The 18,702-nt window shown below is 37.1% G+C and overlaps 2 protein-coding genes across 7 annotated transcripts in view; one reads left to right on the top strand and one right to left on the bottom strand.

Moving 5' to 3' along the window:
- The window catches only part of LOC306874479 (NACHT, LRR and PYD domains-containing protein 3-like), a 181,004-nt gene that overhangs the window by 148,149 nt on the left and 14,153 nt on the right, over positions 1-18,702 (bottom strand). For 2 of the 6 annotated variants that reach the window (XM_079424566.1, XM_079424565.1), the window contains 2 exons: positions 16,240-16,413; positions 15,489-15,662 (listed from right to left, as the gene is read on the bottom strand). In XM_079424566.1, the coding sequence (XP_079280692.1) occupies positions 15,489-15,662; positions 16,240-16,413 (348 nt within the window). Of the gene's footprint in view, positions 1-13,088; positions 13,835-14,014; positions 14,096-15,149; positions 15,312-15,488; positions 15,663-16,239; positions 16,414-17,217; positions 17,389-18,702 lie in introns of those variants that run through there. The other 4 variants (XM_079424568.1, XR_013784624.1, XM_079424569.1 and 1 more) reach the window with 4 other exon arrangements.
- The window catches only part of LOC306874493 (uncharacterized protein), a 419,619-nt gene continuing 404,979 nt past the window's right edge, over positions 4,063-18,702 (top strand). Inside the window, exon 1 of the mRNA XM_079424601.1 lies at positions 4,063-4,514. The gene's annotated coding sequence lies outside the window, so the exon portion shown is untranslated. The remainder of the gene's footprint in view (positions 4,515-18,702) is intronic.

Raw genomic sequence — 18,702 nt, forward strand, 5'->3', positions numbered from 1 at the left:
TTTGTTTGTTGGGATATCATTGTAAGATTTATTTGTATATTAATAAACATATATGTCATTAGTAAGATGGTGTGTGCAGTTATAGAGTTTCCAAATTTCATTGTTTTTTGCACTATACAATGACAACAAAGACTTTCTGTTCTTCATATGAGAGATTCATTTGGAGCCCGAGTCTGTGCAGTAGAGGGTCGTTTGGAGCCCGAGTCTGTGCAGTAGAGGGTCGTTTGGAGCCCGAGTCTGCGCAGTAGAGGTTCGTTTGGAGCCCGAGTCTGCACTGTAGATGTTCGCTTGGAGCCCGAGTCTGCGCAGTAGAGGTTCATTTGGAGCCCGAGTCTGTGCAGTAGAGGGTCGTTTGGAGCCCGAGTCTGCGCAGTAGAGGGTCGTTTGGAGCCCGAGTCTGCGCAGTAGAGCGTCGTTTGGAGCCCGAGTCTGCGCAGTAGAGGGTCGTTTGGAGCCCGAGTCTGCGCAGTAGAGCGTCGTTTGGAGCCCGAGTCTGCGCAGTAGAGGGTCGTTTGGAGCCCGAGTCTGTGCAGTAGAGGTTCGTTTGGAGCCCGAGTCTGTGCAGTAGAGGGTCGTTTGAAGCCCGAGTCTGTGCAGTAGAGGGTCGTTTGGAGCCCGAGTCTGCGCAGTAGAGGGTCGTTTGGAGCCTGAGTCTGTGCAGTAGAGGGTCGTTTGGAGCCCGAGTCTGCGCAGTAGAGGTTCATTTGGAGCCCGAGTCTGTGCAGTAGAGGGTCTTTTGAAGCCCGAGTCTGCGCAGTAGAGGTTCGTTTGGAGGCCGAGTCTGCGCTGTAGATGTTCGTTTGGAGCCCGAGTCTGCACTGTAGATGTTCGCTTGGAGCCCGAGTCTGCGCAGTAGAGGTTCATTTGGAGCCCGAGTCTGCGCAGTAGAGGTTCATTTGGATCCCGAGTCTGCGCAGTAGAGGTTCGTTTGGAGCCCGAGTCTGCGCAGTAGAGGTTCGTTTGGAGTCCGAGTCTGCGCAGTAGAGGTTCGTTTGGAGCCCAAGTCTGCACAGTAGAGGTTCGTTTGGAGCCCGAGTCTGTGCAGTAGAGATTCGTTTGGAGCCCGAGTCTGCGCAGTAAGTCAAGTCAAGTCACCTTTATTTATATAGCACTTTTTACAATGCAAATTGTGTCAAAGCAACTGCACAATATCAAAAAAGGAAAATAATGTGTCAATAAGTTTAAATAGTGTCTTTGCAATCAGGTTGATGATATCGCTGGAAATGAAGCGTCCCCAACTAAGCAAGCCAGAGGCGACAGCGGCAAGGAACCAAAACTCCATCAGTGACAGAATGGAGAAAAAACCTTGGGAGAAACCAGGCTCAGTCGGGGGGCCAATTCTCCTCTGGCCAAACAAACCAGCAGTTCAATTCCAAACTGCAGCAAGTCAGATTGTAAGGGCTCAGCTGGTTCCAGTGGTCTTTTCCGATGGCTGTCTAAGTGGCGGGGTCCTCAATGGGGATCTGTCTCTGGCGCTCATCCAGGTGTCTGGCCTCCGCCTACGATCAGGGCCACATACGTCATCTCCCGGCGCTGATCCTACATCTCAGGTGTTCGGTCATCTCAGATCATGTAATGGTTGGATCCAGACTAAAGTTCTATAATTCCTAGCAGAAACGGAGAGACAAGCAGAGACATGATTAGCGTAGCTGCTGTTCCATCTAAGCAAAAATGAATTGTTCAACCCAAGCTAAAGAATAAGAATAATGTACGTCTGATCAGATATAACTGCAGATATAACTTGATATAACTTGTCTTCTACCACGCTATAATCCAATCCGCTCTCTAAGGTCGCAAAACTCTGGACTTTTGGTAGTACCTAGGATAGCAAAGTCCACTAAAGGAGGTAGAGCTTTTTCACATTTGGCTCCCAAACTCTGGAATAGCCTTCCTGATAACGTTCGGGGTTCAGACACACTCTCTCTGTTTAAATCTAGATTAAAGACACATCTCTTTAGCCAAGAATTCACATACTGCATCTTATAATCTTGTGGTACGCAGGTGCTAAACCATTTAGGGCCTTATAGGCAAGTAATAATAATTTGTAAATGATACGGAACTTAGTAGGTAACCAGTGCAGAGACTGTAAAATTGGAGTAATATGATCATATTTTCTTGATCTGGTAAGAACTCTAGCCGCTGCATTTTGGACTATCTGTAGCTTGTTTAATGAAGATGCAGGACAACCACCTAGCAGTGCATTACAGTAGTCCAGTCTAGAGGTCATGAATGCATGAATTAGTTTTTCAGCATCAGAAACAGGTAGCATGTTTCGAAGCTTGGCAATGTTTCTAAGATGGAAGAATGCTGTTTTTGTAACATGGGAGATATGATTTTCAAAGGACAAGTTGCTGTCTAATATAACACCCAGATTTTTGACTTTAGAGGACGTAACAGTGCATCCGTCTAGTTGCAAATTATAATCCACGAGATTCTGTGTACTGTTTTTTGGTCCAATAAGTAATATCTCTGTCTTATCTGAATTTAGTAGGAGGAAATTATTGGTCATCCAATCTTTTACACTTTTTACACAATCTATTAGCTTAGATAGTTGAGAAGTTTCATCTGGTCTTGTTGAGATATATAATTGAGTATCATCAGCATAGCAGTGAAAACTTATCCCGTGTTTTCTAATAATATTTCCAAGGGCCAACATGTATATTGAAAATAGCAGAGGACCTAGGACAGATCCTTGTGGTACTCCATACTTTACTGGTGATAATTGAGATGACTTCCCATTTAAATGAACAAAGTGGTAGCGATCGGACAGGTAGGATCTAAACCATCTTAAAGCCTGTCCTTGAATACCAATATAGTTTTGTAATCGATCTATGAGTATATTATGATCTATAGTGTCAAACGCAGCACTAAGATCAAGTAATACTAGCAATGAGATGCAGCCTTGATCTGAAGCAAGTAGTAAGTCATTCGTAATTTTAACAAGTGCAGTTTCTGTACTATGATGGGGCCTGAAACCTGTCTGAAATTCTTCATAGAGATCATTTTTTTGCAAAAAGGAGCATAATTGAGTAGACACAACTTTTTCTAAAATTTTAGACATAAACGGAAGATTTGAAATGGGTCTGTAATTTGCCAGTTCATTTGAATCTAGTTGTGGTTTCTTAATAAGAGGCTTAATTACTGCCACCTTGAATGGTTTTGGGACGTGACCTAAATATAACGATGAGTTAATAATATTGAGAAGGGGTTTTTCTGCTACGGGTAACAACTCTTTCAGTAATTTAGTAGGTACAGGATCTAATAAACACGTTGTTGGTTTAGATGCACTGATATGTTTATTTAGCTCTTCCTGTCTTATAGTTGTAAAGCACTGCAGTTTTTCTTTGGGTGCGATGAATGAAGCTGAAATACTAGACGCAGTAGAATCTACATTTGATATTGTATTTCTGATGTTATCTATTTTATCAGTAAAGCAATTCATAAAATCATTACTATTAAACTGTGGGGGAATATTTAGATCCAGTGGTGTCTGTTTGTTAATCTAGCCACTGTGCTAAATAAGAACCTTGGATTATTTTGGTTATTATCTATGAGTTTGTGGAAATGCTCTGCCCTGGCAGCTTTTAGAACCTGTCTATAGCTGGACATACTGTTTTTCCACGCAATTCTAAAAACTTCCGAGTTAGTTTTTCTCCATTTGCGCTCAAGAATGCGAGTTTCTTTCTTGAGAGAATGGGTATAACTGTTGTACCATGGCGCAGTACGGTTTTCTCTAACCTTTTTCAATTTGAGGGGGGCAACAGCTTCTAATGTATTAGAGAAGATAGTGCCCATGTTGCTAGTCATTTCGTCTAGTTCATGCGTATTTATGGGTACACAGAGCAGTTGAGATAAATCAGGCAGGTTATTTGTGAATCTGTCTTTGGTGGCTGGAACAATAGTTCTGCCCGGACGATAACGCAGAGCCATATAATTAATATCAGTAATAGGCAGCATGCACGATACAAGGAAATGATCAGTAACATCATCACTTTGAGGTACGATATCTATATCGTTAAGATCAAGTCCATGCGATATAATTAAATCTGTTTTATCTGTTCTAAATGTTGAAAATTCATATAAAAAAGTGAATGTGTAAATATTAGCATTGTATTTTTAAGTGTACTATAAAATAATTGTATTTTTATTCAAAACACATTTTATATTGTAAAATATAATGGTATTATCACACTTTATTATTTTGTTTATTTTATTTAAAAAAAAAAAAAAACTCAATAAAGAGCATTAATATCAATACTATTATGAATTGTTTTATTATTTATAGTTATATTTAATGGGTCACACTATGTGCAGTGTGAGCACCAAACCAAATCTCCAGGTGCTCTCATGAGAACCAGACCCCAAATACTTATGTCCACCCATATATATACGTGTGTGTGTGTGTGTGTGTGTTCTCATTTAGCACGAGTGGATATGATCACACTTCATGCCAAAGGATGAATGAGCAAAAGAAGAAAAACTTGCATGTGTACTTGTCTCAACGGTACATCAAGGTACTACACCTTTAATATGGTGTTGGTTTAAGTCATACATTGGAGATACATTCCTTTTTATGCAGTCTTATCCAATTAAGTGTATTATCTCACCAAAGACTGTGCAAAAGATGAAGGAAGCCAAAGAAGATATGGAGGCTGTTAAGGCCATCTTGGTCAGATCTAATGAAGAGCTGCAGCAATGGGTTAGCGATGCTAAGCAATGGGCAGCTCAAGGTGCATGCTCAGTTTTGCTTTCCATCTTTGTATAGTTTCATTAGAAATGAAATATGATTATTGTGTATTAGGCATTTATTTGAAATATTTTAAAACTGTCATTCATTTGAAATATTTTAAAACTTAAAAGACTGTTCTTGCTTAGTTAAAGATGCACTTTTGAATGCCCTGATTCAGTGGTCTGATATGCTTTTCTGAACAGTTTCCGATGGCAACAGAACAGATGATCCGGTGGGTTTGCAGCGTCTGATTGAAGGGCTGTATTTAGGAATTCAGCAGAAAAAGAGATGCTTTAAATATCCAATTTTTCTTATTTAGATCATCATAATCATTTCTATTGCTCATAAAGGGGTGTTATAATTACTAGCTCTGTCAATTTTTCCTTGGTATATGACCCAGATCACAACAAGCAGTGCAATAAAATCAGACGACGAATAGTCGAAGAGAAGTTATCTGACGCAATATGTCAGAACAATTCTCTTGTGACATGTTCAACCAAAGCCTTGACTTCCTCTGATGAATTGCTTGCTGCAGAAACCCCGATCTGGCCATGGGAACGTGGAATGACCTAAACTTTTTATGTAAGATATTTATTTAGCATCACAAAGCTACAAGTTACCAAGCTCACTTTCGGTTTCAGTTGATGATGCATCATTGGGCCTGAAAAACAACTTTGACAAGTTGATGCAGTTAGAAAGACTCCAGGAAGAAGAAGCTATACTTGTTGAAGAAATGAAAAGGCATGGAGTCATATCTGCAGAACGAACAGACTGATGCATTGTCAGATGGCCTGGCCACCAAGAGTAAGTGCTTTTGTTTTCTCAGAAGTCATTGATCATTAAATTTGAATAATTGTGCTTCTCTTTGGGGGTCTAATAAATAATTTTGACTGGCTTGGTAAATTTAGTTTATTGATATACATTACTAGGTTGCCTTATAAGTGGACCCTTTTCACAGATTGTGATGATTCTTTTCCACAGTTTTTAACATTTAATTTCAAATGAGTTTATAACATTTTTATTTGAAAAGAATTTAAAACATCTTTTGTAATGCTATACGTTGTGTTATATTACCTTGGCAGTAAATGAGAAAAAGAAAAAACAATTAAGGCTGTTGCTATGGTGTTTCTAATACAACAGCTGATAGGGTGATGGGAAATTTGACACATTTCTCTCTTCTGGCCATCGTAATTAATCTCTCTCTATTGTTTCCCTCTTTTGGAAAGTCATGGAAATGCTATTGTGGATATGTTCTCGTGCTATTTGTGCAAATACAAATATGCTATAGACTTCTACCTAACTATGATTACTTCTGCATCTGTGAACCCTGGAAATAGGAAAAGCATCCATACTTGAGATGTCCTATATCATTTATAATGCCTCAAAATGTATTATTGTTATTATTGATTATTGTACCATTTTATTTAAATGTATTCATTTGTTAAGCCTGTCCAGCAGGACTTTCAGAGCAAGCGTACTGTGGCCTGCTCTGTTCTTCGAAGGCAGCTGCATGAATGTAAGACAGAAAAAGAAAGGGTGAAAGAAACATACCACCAAATAGTGACTGGATGGGATAGTTTGGCTGTCCTTGAAGAGGATACTGACTGCTATGAAAGCCTATCTACAGCTTTAAAGAATGGATCCTAATTTTATGTGCTTTGTTTATCTTTCCTTAAAGTCCTTGCTCTCAAATATTTTGGTCACAGATCATTTTTAACACTAAACATGACATCTCTCTCCAGCATCGAAATAATCAGAAACAATGAAAAATAAATAATAATTAAAATATTTTTATCTAGATTAAAATGACTGGACTCAAATGTATTTTTATTTTTTGCAGTTAATTACTATGAAATGAATTGCTCCTGTAACCTGAAATGGATTAAGTATCAATTAAATACAAGAACAAATGAAACACACCCTAAGAAGAAATACTAATATTTTAACGTCACTTAAAAAGGTCAGAATGGTTATAACTATTACATATTAAAAAATAACATGAAAAAAGCAGTTTAAAAACTTTAAAGTTCTTGAAAAGACTTTATCTATAGCCATACTGGAAGCTGTTCAGAACAAAATTGCACTTAAATTAGTATCTAAAACTCATCTCTTCTTTTTTGTTACGGTATTTCTGACAATTCGGTGAAATCAAATAGGTCAGTGAACTGAAAAAATGGGGGAAACTATGTATTATTTCTATACTATATTGTATTTTGAATATTTGATCTACTTGTGATCCTCTTGTAAACATACTGTACCAACACGAGCCTAACATAACAAGCACCTGACTGAAACCTGAGACAGTTGGACAGAGGTTATTTATATGGACAAATCATCTATTTCTAGCCATTTCAAATATACATTTGATTAACATTTCTAAACATTATTAAACTGGAAAGAAATGAAAGATCCTTCTTTGATTGTCAAAATATTTCACAGAAAAGAACAAAATACAAACATAAAAGATATCAAGTAAAACAAAGTAGCCTACAATAACCAGTGTGTTAAAACAAAAATGCAACAACAACAACAAAAAAAATCAAGGAAAGGCCCTAATGAAGAAATCTGTTTCAAGATATTTTTTAAAAGTGCATAATGATAACTTTTGACAACGTTTAATTCAGGTGCGAAAATAATTAATCTTTATATATATATATATATACAGTGTTGTGCAAGTTACTTCCAAACTGTAATACATTACAGATTACTTGTTACTGTTATTTAAAAGTAATTCCTTACCTTTTGTGATTTCGTCCATATAAATCACCACACATGTATTGAGTTGAAGTTAATCCTTTACTTTCTGTTTGCAGCAGTTACAGCAACAGGCATCCCACACTCCATGGCTGTGTCCAAATTCAGGGTCTGCATCCTTCGGAGTACTCATTTGAAGGATGTTACGTCACAGCGCCGCGACGAAGGCTGTCCAAATTCGTAGGATCCTTCAAATGCGGCCCACAAATACGTCCTCCTTTTCCCCGAATTGGAAGGATGGGTGTGGTGGATCCTTTCCCGTCCTACCTATCCCATAATTCTTTTCGGCAGAGCGTAATGGCGGACGAAGCGAGCGGTAGCGGAGTGGGAGAGGAGTTTCTCTGACAAAACAAGCTAAAGTTTATGCTTCGGCTCAATGAATTTGTAGGAGAAATTAGTAGAATACTTAAAAACAAATAAAAATAGGCTATAATGGCTTACCTGGATGTGACTGTCTTGTAGTCTGATATAAAAAACTCTCCGACAACGAGCAAAGAAAGTATTTAATTTATTTAATTGCTTTATTTCTTCCAAAAGAATTAAAATGAGGAGAATAACTCTTTGTTTGTCCATTTTCCCGCTTCTTGCTTGGCCGCTGTCACGGTTGCTAGGCGACAGGATATGAGCAACGGGTAAGGGAGGGAACTGAAAGAAGGGTAGGCTGTCCAAATTCACAAACACCGACTTCCGGGTTTTGCGGACGTCGGAGGATCCCTCCTCCTTCAACCGGGTAGGAAGGATCCTAAGGAGGATGCAGACCCTGAATTTGGACACAGCCATAGTGAAATATGTTATGGCAGTACATGGTGTCACAAAAAAGAATTATAAGAAGATTTAATAAGAAGTTAAGAATAATAAGAAGAAGATTTTGTGCTTGTGTGAGCTCAGACTGTACCCTTGGAAAGTTAAATGTTGACTTGTGGTAATTTCCAGATTAATACAATTTGTGTACAATTAATCAGAGCACTTAAAGTTGCAAATATTTAAGCAAAATGCACTTTGTTATAATGCACTTTTGTCTTCAATAAATTGAAGAAAAATGCAGAGTTCTGTTTGTTGAGTAAATGTGTTCAGCATTAACTAATTGGCTCTGGCCCATGTATTTTTATTGAATCGTATCGAATCGTGTCACATTGTATCAAATCGTATCGAGACAGCTCTGTATCGAGGTACGTATCGAATCGTGACCTGTGTATCATATCTCCAAGGTATACAGCCCTAGTTTAAAGCACTTTATGTTGTTAACAACACATGGAATATAGTTTTTACTCTTTGTGTTTGTCAATATGGTATAAGATTGTTTAAATAATTTACATCAAGTAGATAAAGTAATCTAAAGTAGTCTGAATAGATTACCTAAAATGTGTAATGGATTACGTTACTAACTATAATTTGTCATGTAATTTAGAATCAGTAATGGATTACAATTAATAAGTAATCAACCAGCTCTGTGTGTAGAGCGTGTCTACAAATAACATTTCTTTCTTTTTTTAGTAGATTTTAGTCTCGTCTTTTTTGTCAACAAAATCTTATGTTGATATAGTCGTAGTTATTGTTTATTGTCCTTATTGTCGTCTTGTCTTCGTCTCATCTTAGTCGTAGGAAAAAAGCTCGTCATAGTTTTCGTTAATGAAATTAACACTACTGGTCAAGTTTCATATATAAGTTTCTTTAAGTCACACAGAATGCACTCACATCTCTGAAGCTCACAGCCGCCGTCTTGTGCTCCTCATCCAGTGTGGAGTTGATCAAACACTGAATAGTTCTCACTACAAAAACATGGGTTTGAGTCCATAATTTTTAATATAGATCATTGTACATATTTCATAAAAAATGGTCATAATTTTGCATAGTCAGCTTTCACTTCACATTTCTCTGATTTTTTTTTAATTTATTTATATTGTAACGTTTTTACTTTAATTTCAGATCTGATGGAGGAGAATGAGGCGAGTGAAGAGCAGAAACATCATCTTGGCAAAACCAGTGAAAAAACTCGCTCGCAGACTGAAAGAGTTTCTTTACTGAAAAAAGGAAACAAGAAAAGTTTCCCCTGCACTCAGTGTGGACAGAGTCTGGCAACCAAATTTACTCTGTGTTCACATGAGGATCCACACTGGAGAGAAACCATTCAGATGTGATCAGTGTGAGAAGAGCTTCGCAGATTTAGCAAGCCTGAAGAAACACGTGAACATCCACACCAGAGACAAACTGCACCCATGTGATCAGTGTGGAAACACATTTGTAAGAGCTTCACACCTGAAGAAGCACCTGAAAGTTCATTCAAAGGAGAAACCACATTCATGTTCTTTGTGTGGAAAGAGCTTTTCAGAGCTGGGGAATTTAAAACTACATCAGAAGAGACACACTGGTGTGAGAGAGTATATGTGCTTTGAGTGTGAGAAGACTTTTATTACAGCTACAGATTTGAAACGGCACCAGAGGATCCACACTGTTTCACTCAAACATCTACTACACAAACATACACAAACATTCAGAGTAAGTAGATCATCTTCAGATCCAGGACTTTCAGGTCTGATTCTGCATCCTCACCAAACATGACACACACATTCCAGTGGTGTATTAAGTCCACCCTCGGCCCATATTCAAAGAAAATGCTATTGGTTAAAGTGGGCTCCAACTCAGTTAAGTTAACAACTTTATTAATCCCACAAGGGGCAATTCAAGTAGGTTAGTAGCATCATATAACAAACAGTGTTAAATCATATAACAAAAAGTGTTTTTTCTGAGGTAAATAACATTACGTGACTATTCATAAGCTGTTTGATTGTTATTATAAATGCTTGGAAAAAATATACAATGTTTTCAAGTACATTCGTTATTTGTAGTGAACCAGCCACACAATAATTATAAGCTTTGTTGCTTTTATTATAACACAATCTCATCTTTCAAGTTCTGTCGATTTTATCATGAAATGCATACAACATGTTTTTATTATAGATTCAGATTTGAAAATGAGTGCTCTGCTCAGAGTAAAAGAAGTAAAAGTAAAAGAGGAGAATTAAAATGAAAGAAGAATTAAAGCGGTGCAGCAGCTACCACAGTTTCTTTACATTAATTATTTGATTATTTTATTAGGCTGCAGTGTTTGCATGTACTTAAAAATTATACAGTTCTACGGCAGCAATATATAAATGCATGCAAGAAATTATGGAGCCCTGCATGTTACATGCAGACAAAAATATGAATGAATGGGTCCAAACACCCAAAGCGCTTTACAATCTTGGGGGGGGGGGGGGGGGGGGGGGGGGGGGGTCTCTCCTCAACTCCTCAAATATATTCATCATGGCCACTGAGCTATAAAATATCTTAATCTGTCTTAATCAGCCTTAACAAGTGATGTGATGTACTATATTACAATACACTAATTATATATATAACATTTTAATTGGACTGCAAGTTGTCTTACTTCACATATGTTTTCAGTATCATCAGCATATATAAATAAATTAAGGTTATTTTTGAGATTACAGACTTATGTACAGAGTATTTTATTTGTTTATTACACAGCGGCGCCACTATGCTAGCGTTTAGCTTAGCACCAGTCATTCCTTAGGATCCAAACAGGGATGAATTTAGAAGCCACCAAACACTTCCGTGTTTTCCTATTTAAAGATGATTACATGAGTAGTTACACGAGTAAGTATGGTGACGCTAAATTAAACGTGGTGATTTTCTAAGCGGTTAAAATATAACTATAATGTATGGCGGAAGAGCACTTCGTCCTGAGCAGTAATATCATCATCATCATCACTCCTGAAAACCCCCCTTTAACTTCCGTCAATACAACCAACCACACCTGCACTATCAGTAGTGGGAGAGGGGGGGGGGGGTTCAGGAGTGATGATGATATTACAGTACACATACATTTATTGTGTATATAAATACACACACATACCAGCATATATTTTGAATATTTACGTTGATAATTTTATCAATTTAAATAATATTTTATATAAATATTTTTAATATACAACATTTTTCTTAAATGTATACATGCATGTGTTTGTATTTATATACAGTGGGTACGGAAAGTATTCAGACCCCCTTAAATTTTTCACTATTTGTTATATTGCAGCCATTTGCTAAAATCATTTAAGTTCATTTTTTTCCTCATTAATGTACACACAGCACCCCATATTGACAGAAAAACACAGAATTGTTGACATTTTTGCAGATTTATTAAAAAAGAAAAACTGAAATATCACATGGTCCTAAGTATTCAGACCCTTTGCTGTGACACTCATGTATTTAACTCAGGTGCTGTCCATTTCTTCTGATCATCCTTGAGATGGTTCTACACCTTCATTTGAGTCCAGCTGTGTTTGATTATACTGACTGGACTTGATTAGGAAAGCCACACACCTGTCTGTATAAGACCTTACAGCTCACAGTGCATGTCAGAGCAAATGAGAATCATGAGGTCAAAGGAACTGCCTGAAGAGCTCAGAGACAGAATTGTGGCAAGGCACAGATCTGGCCAAGGTTACAAAAAAATGTCTGCTGCACTTAAGGTTCCTAAGAGCACAGTGGCATCCATAATGCTTAAATGGAAGACGTTTGGGACGACCAGAACCCTTCCTAGAGCTGGCCATCCGGCCAAACTGAGCTATCAGGGGAGAAGAGCCTTGGTGAGAGAGGTAAAGAAGAACCCAAAGATCACTGTGGCTGAGCTCCAGAGATGCAGTCGGGAGATGGGAGAAAGTTGTAGAAAGTCAACCATCACTGCAGCCCTCCACCAGTCGGGGCTTTATGGCAGAGTGGCCCGACGGAAGCCTCTCCTCAGTGCAAGACACATGAAAGCCCGCATGGAGTTTGCTAAAAAAACACATGAAGATTCTCTGGTTTGATGAGACCAAGATAGAACTTTTTGGCCTTAATTCTAAGCGGTATGTGTGGAGAAAACCAGGCACTGCTCATCACCTGTCCAATACAGTCCCAACAGTGAAGCATGGTGGTGGCAGCATCATGCTGTGGGGGTGTTTTTCAGCAGAGTTTCTCCAGAGTGCTCAGGACCTCAGACTGGGCCGAAGGTTTACCTTCCAACAAGACAATGACCCTAAGCACACAGTTAAAATAATGGAGTGGCTTCACAACAACTCCGTGACTGTTCTTGAATGGCCCAGCCAGAGCCCTGACTTAAACCCAATTGAGTATCTCCGAAGAGACCTAAAAATGGCTGTCCACCAACGTTTACCATCCAACCTGACAGAACTGGAGAGGATCTGCAAGGAGGAATGGCAGAGGATCCCCAAATCCCAGTGTGAAAAACTTGTTGCATCTTTCCCAAAAAGACTCATGGCTGTATTAGATCAAAAGGGTGCTTCTACTAAATACTGAGCAAAGGGTCTGAATACTTAGGACCGTGTGATATTTCAGTTTTTCTTTTTTAATAAATCTGCAAAAATGTCAACAATTCTGTGTTTTTCTGTCAATATGGGGTGCTGTGTGTACATTAATGAGGAAAAAAAACTGAACTTGAATGATTTTAGCAAATGGCTGCAATATAACAGAGTGAAAAATTTAAGGGGGTCTGAATACTTTCCGTACCCACTGTATATGTATACATAAACAGTAAACACTCATATATTATGTAAATTAAAACTTTTATTTTGGATGATGAATCGTTTGACAGCACTAATAATCAGACACAAATGAACCATCAAATGTATGTTAAGTTATCCCTCCTTGAACATAACCACATACATTCTGTACAATGTGTCGACAGTCAATGACATAAAAACACATTAAATTACCATCATAGCCAGCAGAATAGTGACCAGCAATCACCATTATATCATTTAAATACATATATTTTACTTATGTAGGAAAAGTCACAGAGTCTCATGAAAAACATACTTTTCTTCAAATTGTGAATAAAATAATAGTGAATAAAACGACACAAACAGTGAGTAAAAGACAGCATTTCTAAACACTGCAGCTGTCAGTCAGTTCAGCTCAAACTCACTGTGTGTGAAAACTCCTGTTTTAATCAATTCATCTGACAAAACTGCACAATCCATCTTTTATTCACATTGTGTTTCTGCTGTGTTTGTTGTAATGAGAGGATTTGTGTTTGTTAGCAACAGACAGACACATAGCTAACTTAATATAACATTAAATACAATAACAATGTGTATAAAATATAACAGAGATCATATATATGGTTTTAGTAACATGGAAAGTTCACATGACTTTATATCTTTTGATACATTTAAGTGCTGCACTTGACAATCACATTTAAACATTTGAATCATTTTGGATGAGTTTAATACAAATATTATTAAACTGAAGATCCAGACAGACTCATCTGAGCTTCTTCCTCTGTTCCAGCTTTAAATGAAACAAATTGATCTTTAACATTAATCATGTAATATCATGTTTCTAACACACATGCTGCATTATCTCATTGTAAAGTCTGAGTCTCTTCACCTGTATGGATCACATTTACACATTTATCACATTTATTTCTCCTCATAGACACAGTAGTGAAGCTCTTCTGTGGATCCTCACCTGATGTTTACTGCTCCTCTCAAGACCACTTCAGATTATGGTATACAGCATTTATCATCTTCTGATGGATCTTTATCTACACTGTAAGGTGGAACAGAAGAGAAGTGGTCAGATCATCAACTATGCTATTTTTGTGATATCAAAACATATAGATATCTTCTGGTGAGACGCGGGAATTCATTTGTTGCGTGACTCAGTGCATTATGGGTATTCTCTAGCTGTTGGGCATACATCAGTTGTATACTCGTTATTGCTGTGCATTGTGGGATTGAATGAGTGCACTCGATAATGTTCACTAAACTTTTGGACACCACTGAAAATGGCTGTCCACTCAAAAAGTGCCCTATTTAAGCGTACGGGGTGATTTCTGACACAGGGTTTGTGTTTTTAAAAGGCTTTCCTCTCAAATAACATTGTATGACCTCATCTTTATTAATGTGGAGAAAAGACGTGTAATTAATGATACAACCCCAGATAGCACACGTACATCTGCAAGATTTCTGTTAAAGATGGCTTCATCTGGAAAGCATCTGCTGTACAAACAGTTTATATCCATTCATACAGAGACTACATTATGTCTTAAATGTGTGTCTCTTCTGAACTTCCAGGTTCACAGCCGTTTGTTAGGAACTGTGTGTGTGTGTGTGTGTGTGTGTGTGTGAGTGTGTGCGTGTGTGTGTGTGTGTGTGCATGTTTATGTGGTTTATGAGGACACAAATTTGTATAATGACATGGGTATGACAGAGGTATTACAATATGAAGGTGGTTTATGAGGACACTGCCTATGTCCCCGTAATTCAAAAGGCTTAAAAAACATACTAAATGGTGTTTTTTTGAAAATCTAAAAATACACAAAGTCTCCTGTGAGGGCTAAGTTTAGGTGTAGGGTTGGTGTAGGGCAATAGCACACACAGTTTGTTCAGTATAAAAACCATTACACCTATGGAGAGTCCCCATAAACCACAAAAACCAACATGTGTGTGTGTGCGTGTGTGTGTGTGTGTGTGAGTGTGAGAGTGAGTGAGAGTGAGTGTGTGTGTGTGTGTGTGTGTGTGTGTGTGTGTGTGTGTGTGCAAATAATATGATATCAGAGGTAAATGAATCTGTTTAATATCACAAAGTGAAGTTTACTCACCTCAGTTCACAGTTTGAGTCTCGTAGCACATCAATGAGCTTCTGCTTTGAGTCTCCAATCTTATTATATCTCAGATGAAGCTCTTTTAGAAACTGCAGTGCTTTTGTGTTTGTCAAAGACTGAGTTAAAGAAGAAACATCTGTAATGCCACAGCCATAAAGACTAGAAAGAGACAAACAGAGGAAGAGAGATCATCTTACAAACAAATCATTAATGTGAAGAATTACACAAATATAAAGTGAACTCAGACTCATCATGAGATATTGAGTATAAAGTGTTTGGGTTTAAACTGTTGAAGTGATTTTCATCATTTTATTCTTGTATGTGAATGTTACTGACCTCAATGTCTCCAGTTTACAGTGTGAATCCTTCAGTACGACACATAAGTGATTCACTCCTGTGTTTGTTATTTGATTCCCGCTCAGGTTCAGTTCTCTCAGGTGTGATGGGTTTGATTTCAGAGCTGAAGTCAGGATGAGACACTGTTTCTCTGTAATACTGCATCCACACAGACTGAAGACAGAAAGAGAAAAGACAATGAATCAGACAAGTCTCAAGTTCATGTGAGAGTAATTCATCATGTGTTAATATCATACAGTACAATAATCAGAACATTGCCAAAAACTTTATTATATGACCATAAACAAAAACAGAAGAAACAAAGATTAACAAAGTAGATTAAGATATAGGATCAACTATAAAACTACTTAAAAATAACATTAACAGACCTGCCAACCTTTGACATTTTTTTGAGTACAATTTGTGTGATTCTCCCACGAAACAAAATAATGTGACAAAATATCATTGCTGCAGTCTATTTAAAAGTGTTTAATTTGAATAAATGATTAAACATTTAAATGAATATGTATTTCTAATATATTTAGTTCATATTAAAATGATGAAAAAGTGGTTTGAATGAATGATTTAATGTCTCACTCATAAATACTTCTTCGTTTCTTTACTGGATGAATCAGTTTTTAAACAAATCTCTTGATTCAATCACACACTAACTCTAGTTTTATGTTTGTTTGCATAATAATAATAATAATAATAATAATAATAAAAAAAAAAAGAGTATAATGATACTAACTGTAGTTTCTCCAGCTTGAATTGTGTGTTCATCAGTAGATCACTGAGGTTTTTCACTCCAGAGTCTCCGAGTTTATTCCCGCTCAGGTTCAGTTCTCTCAGGTGTGATGGGTTTGATTTCAGAGCTGAAGTCACAGCAGAACATCCTTCATCTGTCAAATAACAGTATCTTAACCTACATTGAGAGAAAGAGAGAAGATAGAAGAAAACTATTTAATAAAGTCACAATGTCTTAATAAAACAAAAAACAGAGGAAGAGTGCCCAAATACCTTTGGATCATTTTCCACAATTTGGTCTTTAAAACAGAAAAACAAACAGGGATGGGCAGTATTTCAAATACATGGATTTAAATACTATTTTCTATTTAAATACCTTTGAAAAAAAAATCTAATGTATTTTGTATTTAAATACATTTAATCCTAATATTTTTGTATTTTCAAAATACATAAACTAAGTTTTTCCAATCAGCCTCTTTATTAGACGTTGTTTCATAAATGGACAATTTTTATGATGTAGGCCGAAAATGAGCTTCCCCTCTTTGAAAGACCAGCAGTCGCCACTGGTTGACACCTATCTCATCATTCACAGTGCTATCTTCACAGTTAGTGTTGGGTGCTGCCCCTTTAAGAACGTTGTTTCAGTAGATCACGTGATCGTTAGAAAAACAAAACGCACTGATAGAAAAAAGCCATGCTGTTCTCGTGTTGAAGCTTGCTGAACTTCTAGAACAATTCCAGATTTAATTTATAACTTAAACTATATATTCCCAGCGTGGGGAGTAATTCTTGTTTTAGGTGTATAGATAGTTTTCTGAGCTATTGCTATGTAGATTGCTATTAGCGATTAGCGCCTAAACGGTTAATATATACGCTTGTGTTTGCTGTTTGTGTAGACATGTGTTGTTTTATTATGCTGTTTAAATATTCGTACAATATGCTGCATAGTCATGTGACACAGGAAATGATGTAAGATACTCACATCAGTGTGTTGAGTGTACAGTGTTTATCCTGCAGTAGAGCAGCGATCTGATTCACTCCTGTGTCTCCTAGTTCATGTTCACTCAGATTCAGCTCTCTCAGGAGTAACGGGTTTTTACCCACAATTCCAGTCACATACTGACAGGCTTCATCTGCAGCAGGACCCACAAACCTGCAGAAGAGAAGATGAAGCAGGATTCAATTCAATGTGCATTGCATCACAAAACATTTAAAGATTATCAAACATTGTTTGTAACGAAAAGCTCTAGTTCAAGTTTAAACAGCTGAACAAATATACAAATATATATTTTAAGAAAGACAAAAGTCAAAAGTAAATTATTTAAAAGAAACTCATGGGCAAAAGATCACTAGATCATGAGTCTCACAATTCTCAAAGATATTTCTGGCTTTAAGCAGGAGACGAGGAAAGTTAGCAAAGGGATAACTATCTTGTGACAGCTAAGCATTCATAGCCATATATTTAGTTGATCTTTTGATGCTGGCTCTTCCTATTATTATGTAGCAGAATTCACCAAACACTGGATTGCTGATCCACTAACAGGAACATGATCTGGGTTTAGATCATCTCTGGATAGTTTTATTAACTGATGTCTGTGTTGATGCAACAGTAATTCTGCTCATTATGAGAGAACTGCAGGTTCAGACGTGTGTGTGTGTGTGTGTGTGTGTGTGTATGTGTGTGTGTGTGCTGAATTATCCTGTCACACATCACATGTTTGTGGCCTGTTATAGATCTGCTGTAGTAGATCTACAGTGTTGTAAATCTGAGCTTGATGGAAATTAATGTACAGTGCATTCAGTAACATTTAAAAAATCAGGATAATAAATCACACTGAATATTCTTTCATAAGAAATGTCCACAATAACACGATCATAAATGATAATTATTGAGGCACCAAAATACTGAATATCAGCACATCTAGTGACACAAAATATCTGATTAACCTGTAACTTTTAACACAACTAAACTGTGGTGACATTTATCATCAAAACAACAGCAGCTGCAGCATCTGTATCTTACTGAATTAGTGAAATATAATATAATAATAATATTTATGTATAATAAATAATTGACATGCGTATCATTTATTTTGTATTATTTCATGACGTCTCACCTCAGTGTCTTCAGTTGACAGTTTTGATCCTGTAGTAAATCACTGAGCTGCTTCACTCCTGATTGTCCAGGATCATTTCCTGTGAGATCCAGCTCTATCAGGTGTGAAGGGTTTGATCTCAGAGCTGAAGCCAGAGCTTTATAACCTTCTTCAGTGATACTGCAGTTTGAAAGCCTAGAAAAGAAATTAAAATGTAACATTCAACAGATTAATGAGCTATTCCAGAAATAGCCTTTACAATATTAATCTATAAAGTGAACTCAAATATAATGTGAACTCATCATTGATCAAATATAATGTGAACTCGTCATTGATCAAATATAATGTGAACTCGTCATTGATCAAATATA

The sequence above is a fragment of the Barbus barbus genome (assembly GCF_936440315.1).
Source record: "Barbus barbus genome assembly, chromosome: 9".
In the NCBI taxonomy this organism is placed as follows: Eukaryota; Metazoa; Chordata; class Actinopteri; order Cypriniformes; family Cyprinidae; genus Barbus; species Barbus barbus.